Genomic DNA, 14,390 nt, shown 5'->3' with positions numbered 1-14,390 from the left:
TATTAATGTATGCTTTCACTGAAACTTTTATGACCATAAATACATTACATTTTTTGCTAAAAGCAATGACAGGATTAACAAATACCATCTCGTTACTGGTCACATTTGCAGGGGCGAGTAACAAATCTGGCAATGTCAGTTCTACAACAAGTTGTAAACTTGTTGAGACACTTCCATTAAAAAACTAGCTTCTAGCTTCCAATACCCGCCATATCTAGAATTTAAAGCTTTTCCACTTCCCTTCCCATCGCCCTCTTTCAACGTTGAATGTTTAAGTTTGCAACATTTTTTTGTCTTGCTAGCAACACTGATAAGGGGGGGAGGGTGGCTGCAGTGTGAGAGATAATAGGTAAATTAATAACTCCCCAAGAGGGTGAAGTGTCTCCACTATTTTTGCAACTTGTTGTAGCAGTATAGACGGACAAGTATAATAAATTACATGTATTACAGTAACTGTCAGACATATTATGAATCTTCCTTACTGGCTAGTTACACCTGAGGTCATAATCCTTGGGATAATTAATGGTGACAAAAACATTGCAACAATTAAAAACTCCTTTAACCCATTGAACCCTGGGAGTGAGACTTAACAGATTTTACTCTGTCTAAAGGCAGACGATTTTACTCATCAACTGGAGGCATCCTGGGGCGTTTGAGGTGTCACAGGTTAAAATACATAAAGAGTAGAGGTCCATAACAGACTCCCAGAGGAGGAGCAAGAAATGAAAACTTGGTTAATCCTTTCAGTCCTGAGAGTCTTATAGAGTTTGCTCTGCATATAGAATGCCAGATGATGGGGGCAGGTCCACCCATGAACCCTTGCAGTCCTTAGCACGAGAGTGAGACTTATGGATTTTCCTCTGTTGAATGCAAGACAATTTTACTATAACCAACGGAGACTGCTTCAGGGATGAACGGGTTAAATGGGTAGGGATTAAATCATCAGTCTCTATCAAACCAAGGTCTATTACCATTATACACTTAATGTATGGTCCCGAGGGAAACAGTTAGTTTTGTTTTCCCGAGAGTCCTGATGTTTTCCGCTCGAGACGAAGTCGAGAAAAACGTCAGGACTCAAAGGAAAACAAAACTAACTACTGTAGTTTCCCAAGGGACCAGACATTAAGTGCTTTGTTGTATATTAATTTTAGACTGTTCCATCCACAATCGCAGCAAAACATCCGGAGCGGGCAACAACTGTGGAATTGTATCAAGAATGGGATACATTTGAATTTGATCAGGGGCATGTGACCAAGAACCAACCAATCACAGTGCTTGTTTTGTTAAGCAAAAGTCGAGGTACATAACAATAACCCTTTAATGACTGGTCCCGAGTGAAACAGTTAACTTTGTTTCCTTAGAATCTCCATGTTTCCCCGAGGCTCAGCCGAGAGAAACATTGGCCTACTACATGGTGTAAGCCTTACACAAAACGAGAGCGCACAAAACTTCCCAAGAGCCGTCTTCAAACTTTTGTTTTGGCTTAATTAGGCCTAAACAAAAGTTTTAAGACGGCTCTCAAGACGTTTTGTGTGCTCTCGTTTTGTGCGAGGCTTACACCACGTAGTAGCCAAACATTGAGATTCAAGGGAAACAAAATTAACCGTTTCCCGAGGGACCAGTCAATAACCTGTTCACTCCGAGGGTTCCCCATTGATGAGTAACATTGTCTGGCATTAGACAGAGTGAAGTCTGCCCAGTTTAGGCTGGTTTGGGCATCAAAGGATTAATAGGGACATTAAGTGGTTTGTTATATAGCACAAAAGGAAAAACAAGCAATGGCAACAACAACAGTGGTCATTGGTCAACATTCGCAGTGTAACGGTGCACTGTTACCCTCTAATGTCATAGATTTTGCAATGTTGCCCTCTCAGAAACTTGTGGTGCGAAACAGTTTTATTGTTAGATGTCATGTGACCTCGAAGCAACCAATGACAGCATGCGCTGTTGAGGGAAAAAATTCAGCTATATAACATTATTTTGTTTACCTGCATCAGAAGTCCCATAATTGTTGAACACATGAGAACCCAGAGCAACTGCACAAAAGAGCCAATAGTTAATTGCTGCAGAGGAGATTACTAACCACTTCTTCTATCAATGTTATGTTACCTACATTGTACCCCATTAACATAACAGTGGATTCCTTGGATGCTGTTTAGAATGTTTCACAAATATATTTTAAAGGACACTGGAATCAGTACTGTCTATAGGGGTGAGGGGAATGGCAAGGGATCCTCTAGTTTTTAATTTATAATGGAATTATTAAAGTTGTTAGAGTTTCTGTTATAAATGACATGACTTGTTTTCTACAAACTACCAGTCTGAGAATAATAATCATGCTGCATGTGTGGGATGTATTTTTGCATTTCTGTGCAAAAAAAAAATTAATGTGACTTCACCAATTTGAGGTTTTAACAACATCACATCGAGTATTATTATGAGTGTGAACTTTTCGTTCTTGTTCTTTATAATGGTAATAGGACCGAGTGGAGTCCGATTCTGTCTGTAATAATACAAGTGATTTACAAAATCGGAAAACCACGTAGCGGGAGTCCCATTTGTTTAATCACAAATATGATTACATGTACACACCGAATTGGATGACACGAAGTCCTGTTACCAATTTGTGAATACCAATAGAAGATTAACAAAATTAATGCACTCCTTACAAATTCGTCCACTTGGAAAATTGCAAGTTTGGTAGGGTAAGTGGTTGTTGCAGCTATGCTTATTGTGATAAATTCTGTGATTGGGGGATTAAGCTGAGTGCACTTAATATGATTGGCTGATGTAACCGTCTGATTTCAGGTATCCGATTACAGCCAACTGTCCGATTTTACTGTCCAATTTCAACCCTACACAATAATTATTAGTGAAAAATAAAGTAGTTAATGCACCATCAAATTTGAGAAAATTGAAATGGTTATGATTAAATGTGAAACAGTATCAACTTATTTTTGGGATATTTCATCCACAATGTACAAAGAGAACCAGATGGAATAATCGCAAGACTTAAAATATTTTTTTTTAAGGTGATGTTGTGACATCAATGTCCGCATTATAGATCTTAGGGTCCTCATCATAATATTATTGTAACTGTATACACTGTAGCAATGTACCTTGAACTTGGCCACTGCTCCTGACTGAAGATCAGATTCAATATTTCCAGGATCAAGATATGCTATGCTCATCAAAAAGCCAGGTCCCGTAAAGGCCCACAAACGTCTGAAGCTAAATGCATACTCCTGGGATAAAAATTAAAAACAGAATAATCAAGTAAAACAACTGTGCAAGTTAAAACAAATTATAGTCAGGGTTATAGACAGACCAGTGCACATGTAAAGAACCTTTGCATTATATACAATTCATGTAAAAGAGAAAAGCACAAAATCGTGAACACTAACATGTACTTCAGAACCAACATCTCTTGGAATAGGGATTCTCTCATCAAAGTATGTGCTGGCCAACTCACGACCAGAGTCACTTTCCCCCCTGCGATTTCCAATACTCTCCATTTCTCCACTTAACTCATAGGAAGGATTAACAGAACTGCTTGCTTCATCTGCTGCAAAGAGAGAAAAATGGATGTCAAATTCATGAATGTAAATAATGGGTTAGTTCAATTAAATACTGGAACATTACACAACATTATGCCACTTCACTGACTGAAGTTATTTACAATTCTTTGACATCAACAGAATATGGTACTCAAGTCATGAGATTAACACTTTTAAAGTTTCAATGCTTATGAAAAGAGTTTAGGCAAAGGGCATCAAAGCCAAATTAATAAGCAGCTGAGGGAGCAAAAACAAATTTAATAAAACATATATAACAATAATGTAGTTGTCAATAAGGAAGTCAGTAATATACAAGTCATGGAGTTTTTAGTTAAATCTGCTTTTGTGGTAAACAAGAAACCAATCATTGCAATTTACATGTGTTATTTGCCAGCTGAGAGGTCTGTATAGTGAAAAGCTGTGACCGAGGTCTTGAAAATGTTTCCCGAGGCCACAGGCCAAGGGCAGCTTTTTCAAGACCAAGGTTACAGTTTTTTGCTACAAGGACTGATTCTTCGCTGGTAAAGAACTTATTTATTTTGTTCCTCTCGCTCTCTCTCTCTCTCTCTTCCTCACTGAAAACCACTCTTTTAATTGTTTTTAAACTCGCACCATGCTTGATAGCAATTGCAGTAAGCAATCTTACAAACTATTTCCAAACCTCTTGTCTATGTAAATGGATTTGGTGTAAAAAAAATGGAAATTTAAGGTCGTCACACAAGCTCAAGCAACCAGGGTTAGGATTCCGCCTGGGGTTGGCAGGCAAGATAGAAATATCCTGCCTGCTCCCAGAGCCATTCAGGTTGCAAGATTCAAAGAATTCCGCCTGCTCGCGCATTGAGAAAAAAAAAAAAAAGATTATTCACTAGAAGTATCAGTGAAAGCAGAGGATAATTACATGTACCTCTGACATAGCAACAGAATGAAAATGATGATGATGATAATAGCAATAATAGTCACAATAACTAATATTTTATGTTACTACTTTAAGGTGACTTCTGGGTGAATTCTGTGAAATAAAGCAACAGGATGTCTCGTCTGAAGTGTTACTGGTAATCACTGCAATTAATGTATAATGTAATTTTACCAAACAAATAAATGCAAATCTAGGAAAAATGTTACCAATAAATATAGCGACTGAGTTCTTGGAGGGGGGACTGGAAACTACACATTTGAAAGGCCTTTTTCTCAAACCTAGTTGTATGACCAGGGTTAAAATTTGGGAATTATTAAACAATATGAGGACAAAAATCGAAGTTTTTGCCATTTACCAAAAACCTGTCAGACAGATTTTAAATTAACTATTTATTTCCATACATGAATATTTTTTTCTCACTTACAAAACCCTGAAATTTTAAGGTGGGGTCATATTTGAGGAAAAGGCCTTTGAAACGTTTTGTTACCAGTCCCCCCTCCAGGAACTCCATCACTATATTTAGCATTTTCCCCTGGTCTGCATTAATTTTATCTGTTAGGTAAAAATTACATTTTACATCATTTGCAAACTAACTAACTAACACTTCAGAAGAGACATCCTGTTGCTTTAATTTCACAGAATTCAAAATCTTAATCTTTTTCTTCAGAAAACCATAGTAAACCACGTTATATGAACAAGATTTTGAGAAAGCAAGGACTCCCTAAAAGTCTATGTACACAGTCAATCATGTTTTCTTAAATCAAGTACATGCAGTAATCATTAGGCTGATTTAGCAACAGAACGGGAACATCAGTGGCGACGGCGCGCACAGAGAAAACACCAATGAGAATTCAGAATAGAATAGACTCCACTCTTTTCTTCTCTATTCTAAATTCTCATTGGTAGTTTTGCTGCACACGACGTCGCCACTGACGTTCCCGTTCTGTTGCTAAATCAGCCTATTATGTGTATGGGGAATGACTTACATTGTTATAAAAAAAAAAAACCTTAAGTCACTTTAAGTTCCTTTGGGCTCAAGCAAAAAGTTATCCAAGGATGGTCAGTATCCCAAGTTTCCTAAAAACCATCTTAGTTGTCTACTTTCAGAAAATTATCCTGTCAATGCCATCAACATTGTCCTATCTGCATTCTTTGAGATGCAAAGCATCTCAGAGTCTGTAAACGTCCACCATTGCATGTCATTTTTTGTCCAAAAATAACATACATGTATAATTATAGTAAACAATGTCAAGTAAAACTCCTTAGAATGGACAAAGTAATGTTATTTCAAGAGCATAAAGATGCATGTAAGTCAGAGATTGCAGACACCATTACTTTTTATTTATAATAAAAGGTGGGACCCAAAAGATCTGGCCCTTGCAAACAGGCATGCTTGTTTGCCACTTACCACTTTTGTTACTTTGGTTGCTTTTTAGGGCTCAATATATACCTCTTATTCGATGGCCTGTAACATATGTTGCAGTTAATTTTTGTTTTCAGTTAATTTTTATTTTCAACTAGTTAGTTTTTTTTAACAAGGTGATTTTATTTCCAACTAGTTAGATTTTTCGAACTAGGTGATTTTATATTTAACTAGGTAAAATTTTTTAACTAGGTAAAATTTTCAAAAACTGGGTAAACATTTTTTCTCTGGTGCTATTAAAGGCCAACAAATTCTAGTGATTAAGGTCAAATGCTCAGCTGAGTGATTTGGGCTACAGAGCACTTATTTTGAATGATTAGCTTTCATGTAAGGTTAGGGAGACTGCCTGCATTTTAGGAATTAGGGTTAAGCTTTCAATTTAGTGATTAGGGTTACGCACCATTTTATTTGAAACAGTTAGCATACCAGGAGGCGTATGACAACTGCAGAATGTCTATAAATATTGCTGATATTAAACAGTATTTAAGTCTAAGCACCCATTTGATTAGCGCTGATAAGCAGTATTTAAGTCTAAGCAACCATTTTAAAATAGTTAGCTTTCAATAACCGAGTTAGGATTAGTCTGCAGTCAGTGTACAAGTGCAAGACACTGCATTCCATGCATGGGATTGGCATGTATTGTAGTGATTGGAGTAATCAATTATCTGAAGTGTTTAGTCTAAAACAACGGTAGTCTTGGTCATTGGGTTAAGAACATTGGTCCCTGGTTATTGGAAGTAAAGCATTCTTTCACTTGTAGGATAAAGGGGTTAGATTGTAAAGAAGCTGTGGTGCTGTGTCGGTGGGAAAGTGAAGTAAAAGAAAGGGTTTATCAAGTGAAGTTGATATGGGAAATTGACCACTGTGAAGAAATTTGAAAGCTCGCATTTTGATTGTTAGCCCTTCCTCAAAGCTAAACTCTTTTTTTGTCTTTCACATAGTAGGACTACTTTTTGAAATGAAAAAACAGTGATATTTTTTTATGATTCCTTTGGAAATATAACTTGTTTAATACAAGATTGATAAATATTTCTCTCTCAAATTTTCAATTAACAAGAGCAGTATACTACCGGAAAGTAACTACATTACAATAACGTTACAATATTGGTATTATTATTTGGTACTGTTACAATATGAATAAACTTCAATTTACCTTGAAAGAAAATAAGGACAATTGGGGAAGATGAGGGATGGGTAGGACAAGTACAACGGAGAAGAGCAGAGTTTCGTTCCTTTTTCATACCCCCTAAAAAACCAAGCCCCTGTTTTTTAACTGCACCCCTAAAAAAGGAAAATCCCTTTTTTAGACAGTTGATTTAAAAAAACCTAGTTAAAAAAAATTACCTACTTAAAAAAAATTACCTAGTTAAAAAAAATTAGCTAGTTAGAAAAAAAAATTAACTGAAATGAAAAATTAACTGCAACACATATTATTATAATACCGGCGGATATTTTGCGTGTTACGCAAATACGAGCATTAAGCAAAATGTCCGCAAGTATTTTATGTTAAACCATCGAACAAGAGATTTATTATTCCACTACAAAAAGGTGTTATTTCGATTCAATTTTATCTGGTAAGAGCGTTTCTAAAAAAATGCATCATCTGTCCTTCAGGGCGCTTGCGAATGATACAAACAGCACAGAAAGCCAGCCAAATGTCCTTTATTTGATTGTATAAACGAAATGACAAGAGACAAGCGATGACAAGCTATTAAATTCTCAGGCTTTGTATAGCGATGAAAACAATTATTTCTTTCATTGAAAAACTACTGTTCCGTCCATATTAATTGCTCTGTTCTAAACTGGTCACCCCGGGAGACTACAGTGTATTACTGTCTCATATTTTGTTCTCTTGACCAAATATGGTAAAATGGTGTAACAGTGGAATAATAAGTTGTAGTAATGCTTTATACCAGTAAATGATGATCATTTACTGGTATAATGCATTACCACAACATAGTGAGCCCTAAAAAGCTACCAAAGCAAAGTGGTAGGCCTTTCAATTACGCCATCATCCCTTCCCTTCCACAGTCCTTGTAGGTTAGAAGATAACAATACAAACAACTGCACATCAATGTCAGCTGGTAGACATAGACATTTGATGACTCCTACAATAAATACATGGGTAGAGGAATTTACAATGTAACAACAAATTTCATATTGCTGCTACCGGAATGAGAAAAATTTCCCCCAAATTGCTCAACATTACTCCTAACATCATCCATCTTGATATACTCAATACTTGTCTTTCGCATAACAATTTTTTTAAACATCCCATGAAGTTCCTTCAAAATGAAGATCTGGAAGAAATACAAAGCAAAAAAAAAAATGAGTCACTCATAGGTACATGTGTTCACACTGATTACAAAGAGTTTTGATATCTGTTGTGACACTTTTTAACATAATTATTTTGTCAAAGCATGGATAAATTTCATGAGTAAATACTGTCCAACTTTAGCAGGAATAATTATAGTAAAAAGGGCTAGCTTCTAATGAAAAAGTGGTGCTATGATGGTGAAATTGGTTTTATCAAAATCAATGAGCAGGTAAAAGTAAAATCTGTAAGAAATGGTAAAAAACAAAGAAATAGGATAAAAATAATAAGGGCAAAGTTTATTTATGTGATCCATTTATTTTAAGTATGGTTTTAAATGGTTTATTTCAAAGTTTAGTTTAGCAGAAATCATTTTTACGATTTTCAAAGACAGCCTGGGAGCTGCTTTTGAATTACCCCAAGCTCTCATCAACAGTCACCTGCATAGCCAAACATATTAATTTTAACAATGATGATAGTTAAGTTGCCATTAACAAAAAGGACAAATTCTTGCGGAAAAGCAATGGCAAGATCTACCTCCACTTTTGAAACCTCACTAACATGTTCCTACTGTACATCACCTAAGAAGAATTCAAAAGACTTAACTGATAAGCAAGCACAATTGTTGGGTTCTTCACCTCACAATGATTTTACAAAACACAGTTTACTTTAAACAGAAAAATCCAACATTTAACATCCAACCTTTTACATAGAGCCAAAAGTTACAATAATGTACATATTCCAAAATCCTAAAGGACTACAGGTCGAAGTAACAGTGTAATTAAGGTCCTATTCAATCGAACAAGGCATCAATTGAAAGTTGTACACAATTGTACGTGTACAGTGACCAGTCTACACAATTATACTGAATAAGTTCCACAACAACTGCACAATAATCATTTTATTTTAGCTACATTCTTGTTCATGTAATTTGTAGGAATCAATAATTTCAAAAGTTATGAGGGCAAATTATTAGGTGACTATACTTTGCACTTGAGCATGCAATACTTTATTCTGTAATACTTGTATTTATGAGGTAAACAAATAAAGTAAATTTTTTTAAAGACTCAGGGTCCGAAATTAACTTTTTTATGTGGACAACAACTGGCGACTGGATAAAAATTTTCAGTCGCCATATGGCAAATTGTGGTTGCAAAAACTTTTCTCCTGAAAATGAACCCTTTGAACTTCTTTATGGACACTAGAAAGCAACGGCCGCGCGGTCTTGTGTTTGTCTCTTGAAAGCATTATTTTTCGCTTTCAAAAGCGGACATTTTGGAGACAAAATGTACCCGACCTGGAATGTAATGAAGAAGTCCATCTGCCCATTTGTTGAAAATTTCAGCCACGGAAACACCAGTCATGTTCTGTCGCACACGAGCCACCATGTTATTACTGTGCTACATTCCTCGCACCAGTCCCTCAAATCTCTCTACTGAGTCACAATTTTTTCACCCGCAATACGTATTTTATGAGAAACCACAAAAAAAAGGTGGCGGCTTGCGACGTTATGGAGACCTATGGAGGTAGTTAACGGGAAAACTCCTTTCATTTTTATTTCAAACATCGGCAGGATAAAAAGTAAGACACTTGTTGGCAAACAGCTCTGAACTTAATACACTGTAGTAGGTCACCCACTGGCGACCAACTGTCAAATTCTGGTCGCCAGTACTCAATTTTTAGTCACATTGGCGACCAGGAAGCCGTAATTTCGGACCCTGAGACTAAATTACAATTCAATATTAAAACCCATGATATAGAAACCCATAAGGGTTGAAACGTGTAAAGCTTCTGAATATTCAATTTGCTAAGTACCATATTTGGAACAACAAGAGCAAAGGGTTTCCAAATATGGTACTTACTGTAGCACTGAAACATTCAACTAATCAGTTCGCACTGAATATTTGGAAGCTGTGAACGCGCGTTACATGTTTCAACCCTTATGGGTTTCTTTTCTCAAGTCGATAGAAGAAGATGAAATCTAGCGAAAAAGTGAGCCGCCAAGGTAAGACGCAGTTTTGTTCACAGTCAAATATTTATACTAATTACAAAGCTCACTGAAAGTGTGTAATACCACAGATTCATTTAAATACAATGGCATTATTATCACCGTTCCACTGCACACTTTACTTATTAATATTTATTTATTTATTTATTTATCATCTTTCAGAAGAGCTTTCAGAGGATTGGAGAAGGAACTATTTTACCTTACAGAAACTGTTGTGTCCATTTCATTCTTAAGATTTCAAAGGCAGGGAGATTTTCCTTTGCCGTAAACATGCACCGCTAAACAATTTAACTTCTCATAGAAACATGTTCTTTCTAGTTCAGGACAAGATAAACTTCCTCTAAACTGCATTTTTCTTTAATCGCAGAATAGAACATATAATTTACGTTGTTCAACAGAGACATGCCAACAATTTCGAAGAAAAATCTTGTTCTTCAGAGATGCAAACAAAGTTCTGCGATTGAAATTTTTTTTCCAACCGTAAATAAGGCCGTCAAAGACTGTAGCTCTCTGGTTTCTGATGGTGCAGAAGTGATGACAGGTCAACTTAGTATGTGGGGTGGCAAGTGGTCTGAAGGATTTACACTGTAAATCCTCATCTGATTTCTCTGCACTGCTTGTGCCACAATCTCTCACCGGCATGCACCGATACAAGCACACAGATTGAATACATCAAGAATGTTGAGCTCTGGCTAAGGTACATGTAGCTTTGGAAGCTATTTGATAGTTCACCAAAGTGTACTGCCATTTACCTTAAAGTGCAGATGAGTCTCAATTCCTAGTCCTCTCTGAGAAGAACAAGAATTACAAAGTTGTTGCAAAGAAGATAAAGAAGGCATGCCAGATGAGGTGGTTGTCCATTGATGCAGCAACACCATCCATCCATGATGATTTTATGGCGGTACTGCAGACGGTAAGACAATTTTAAGACAATGATGCAGTAGTGGCTGGCCTACTGAGAAATATTGTCTCTTTTTTAAAGTTCTTTGGAACCGTGAGCAAGAATTTTCAGCGAAGACATGTGAACTTTTCCCACATTCAGCCCTCATTTAATCATACCACTGATTAATGATTGCTATCACTGGCCCCCAAGTTGGAACGCCCGAATGCAAGGCAATGATTACAAGTACAGTGGCAATTGAAAAGTGGCAGGCCCAGAAAAGAAAAAAAAGATGCCAAAGAGGAATCATGAAGGGGAGTCACTGTCATCTGCCAGTGCATCTTCAGTGTCATCACAAATACAAAGTGATAGCACTGAAATAGCTGATGCTAATGTGAAAACAGACTCACCAGTTTCCAATTCTCAATCTGCTTCCAGTGAATCAGAGGTGGATATTGCAAGTGCTGCGTTGAACCTAACTGCTGATGTTCCCTGCCATGATGACACAGACTCTGATTACAACAGTGAAGGATGTTGATGATAACATCTTTTTCTGAAATCTTGTAATAATTTTTGTGCCTTTGAACTTATTTGATAGAATTGTAATTAATACCTGTAGAGAATGGTGATTTACATGTAAGACAGAAACTTAGACTTAGTATTTTTGAACTGATTTTAACATCAATGTCTGGCTAAAAAATGTTACTCAAATATGCCCCACAATGCTGGAAAACATGTCTCAGAGCGTTTCAAATTTCAAAATTTTCCGGGGGAGCATGACCCCTGACCCCCCTAGAAGGGCATGTGGCTTCACAACACGCCATGCTTGCTAAGCAAGTATAATTTAGCTGCAAATTACTTCTGTCAGCCGCCCTATTAGATCAGATCATACACCCATTAGATTTTCTAATAACAACCTTGGATATGAGTTGAACTGATTTCATTTCATTTCATTTCATTTCATTTCCATAAAGAAAAAGACCATGCAAACGTGTGAGATAACACAACGTTTTAAATCAAAGAGTACTTTAGCTAATATACAAGATGGCGGAGTAGAGCAGAAAAGAGGTATCAACAACACTAGTTCCAGTTCTTTATCCGAGCATATTATGACACCCCTCCTCTTTAAAAACAGAACATAGGTGACAATAGGACCAGAGATAAAAGTCCCCGACAGTAGTCATTTCTTAACTCAATGATAACTAATTGTTGTTTACAAAGTGAGAAGGTCTTGTACAGTTATTGGAAATCTAAGTTACTGTACCAGGTAAAAACAAGTAAGCATGAACTGGAACAAATTTTAACTGGTGTAGGGCCTGGATTGCCAGTACAGCACAATCGAAGCCTTTAACCACTATTCCAAGAAACGGACAGGTCTGATTACTGCACGCCCACTCCTTGTCCGGTAGGTCTTGGGATCCTGACCTGTATCAGGGCCCCTGGAACTAACACCACGATCTCATGCAGGATCAAATGTAATACTGTGAGGTGCATTAATTACTAGATTCTGGAACGTCAGAAGATACCTTGACAGGTGGATCATTAGATTCCAGCTCTGAGGGCTCATCTTCAGAAACAGTCACATCTTGCCCAGTGTTAACTTGACGAAGGTGGCGTCTATTTCAGCGGAGAAGGAAGCCTGACTGAGTTTGGACCTTGTATGATCTGGGTTCTGGTATTGTGTTACTTATGATCCCTGGGAACCAATTCTTCGTGGTCTGGTCTTGTATATGTACAGGCCGCACCATTGTCAGGGAAATAAGATCGTGTGCACTCCTATCATGGTAGTGCTTCGTGGCAGAGCTGTTGACGCTCCATCAGGCACTGGGCAATCTTGCCTCCGTCTGGTGCTTGACTTCAAATCTTGGTGGGAAGATAATTCAGCTGGAGATGGGAGGTGTGAATCTATAGGAGTAGTGTTAGTCCTGCCCAGATTTCCTAACCTTGTCTAAAGTGTTTTTGACAGTCTGAACTTGTTCAATGATTGGATTGTGGGTATCTCGGGCTCGAAGTTATGTGCTGAAAACCGGCCCCATTCTTCGGAGAACTGCTTGCAGCTGTGAGAGTCATACTGGGGGCCATTGTCAGAAATTATGACTTCTGTGTTCAGACATCACGCACTTTGTAAGCTTGACAATCATTTGTCCCATGGATTGTCCATTTGGTACATGTACCTTCTTCATTATGGGAAATTTGGAGTAATGGTCACACATGAGTAGGTGTTCATCCCCCTTCCATGAAAACAGATCAGTTCCAACAACTTCCCACGGCCTACTGGGTATTTCGCGTTCTTCCAGGGTGTCCTTGGCCTGTGAATTTTGGCTTTCTTGACAGATTTCACATTTCTGCACCCTGACTTCAATATCGTTGTAACCGTAGTTGGGATGCCAGATCTGCCCCAATTCTTCATGCCCTTAAATGGAATAGCTTCGCTGACGTGCAAAACAACTGAGATCTTTAATGTTTAAAACTGTAAATCACCTTGTACCCGAATACCTGTCTGATAAATTCGCCAGGGTTAATACCATTCACAGACATAATCTTCAAGGCGCACAACGTAACCTGTTTATTCCGCGACCGAACACTGAGGCCCTCAAGAAAAGTTTTCATTATAGGGGCACTGTAACATGGAACAGTCTGTCTACGGAGGCTAAGCAGGTTCCGCTATTGTATATTAGAATTATCTTAACTTAGTTTAGCACTTATTGTAGAACTTTTTAATAATGTTTGTAATTTTTAAGTCTTAGCTTTTTTGTACTAGGTTTAATGCACATGGCTCTTTAGAAGACCACTCTTTAGTGGTAAGGATCCCATGGATAAATACTGTTGTTGTTGTTATTACGTTGCAAATAATTGAGAATGCATCATGCAATATTTATTAATTATTACAAGCTACATGCAATTATTATTATGGATTATTTGACTAATCGTTAATGCACCAACAAAGGAATTTTTTTATCAATTAATGGTTGTCTGAAAACCCTTTTGTGCCTCCATAAAGAAGGCACTTCTGTTAGAGATTATTTCTAGCATTCTATTAAAAAAAAAAAAAACAAGACAATATAAATTGATCTTTAATAAGGCCCAAAGAAATGCTTCACATCAATTGCCATAATTATTAATGGTAAGTTTGTTTTTGGAAGAAATGTCACATTGGAATATCTGTGATAGATGATTGACAAGTTGACCATACATGTAACTACATCCAAGAACGGAATATGTTTATTTGTGTGGAAAAAAGAGGAACTATTTCGAGCCTCCTGAGTGTTGGCAAATCACCGTGTTATACCTG

The 14,390-nt window shown here is 37.2% G+C and overlaps 1 protein-coding gene across 7 annotated transcripts in view; it reads right to left on the bottom strand.

The window, feature by feature from the left end:
- Nucleotides 1-14,390, bottom strand: part of LOC138048061 (natural resistance-associated macrophage protein 2-like) — a 44,340-nt gene that overhangs the window by 26,050 nt on the left and 3,900 nt on the right. For 3 of the 7 annotated variants that reach the window (XM_068894585.1, XM_068894584.1, XM_068894586.1), the window contains 3 exons: nt 3,405-3,565; nt 3,120-3,245; nt 1,989-2,036 (listed from right to left, as the gene is read on the bottom strand). In XM_068894585.1, coding sequence (XP_068750686.1) covers nt 1,989-2,036; nt 3,120-3,245; nt 3,405-3,565 — 335 coding nt within the window. Of the gene's footprint in view, nt 1-1,988; nt 2,037-3,119; nt 3,246-3,404; nt 3,566-8,066; nt 8,197-8,747; nt 8,792-14,390 lie in introns of all 7 variants that reach the window. The other 4 variants (XM_068894581.1, XM_068894583.1, XM_068894582.1 and 1 more) reach the window with 3 other exon arrangements.

The sequence above is a fragment of the Montipora capricornis genome, chromosome 1 (assembly GCF_036669925.1).
Source record: "Montipora capricornis isolate CH-2021 chromosome 1, ASM3666992v2, whole genome shotgun sequence".
In the NCBI taxonomy this organism is placed as follows: Eukaryota; Metazoa; Cnidaria; class Anthozoa; order Scleractinia; family Acroporidae; genus Montipora; species Montipora capricornis.
Note: the sequence above shows the minus strand (reverse complement) of the source record. Positions and strands in the feature narration are given on the sequence as shown.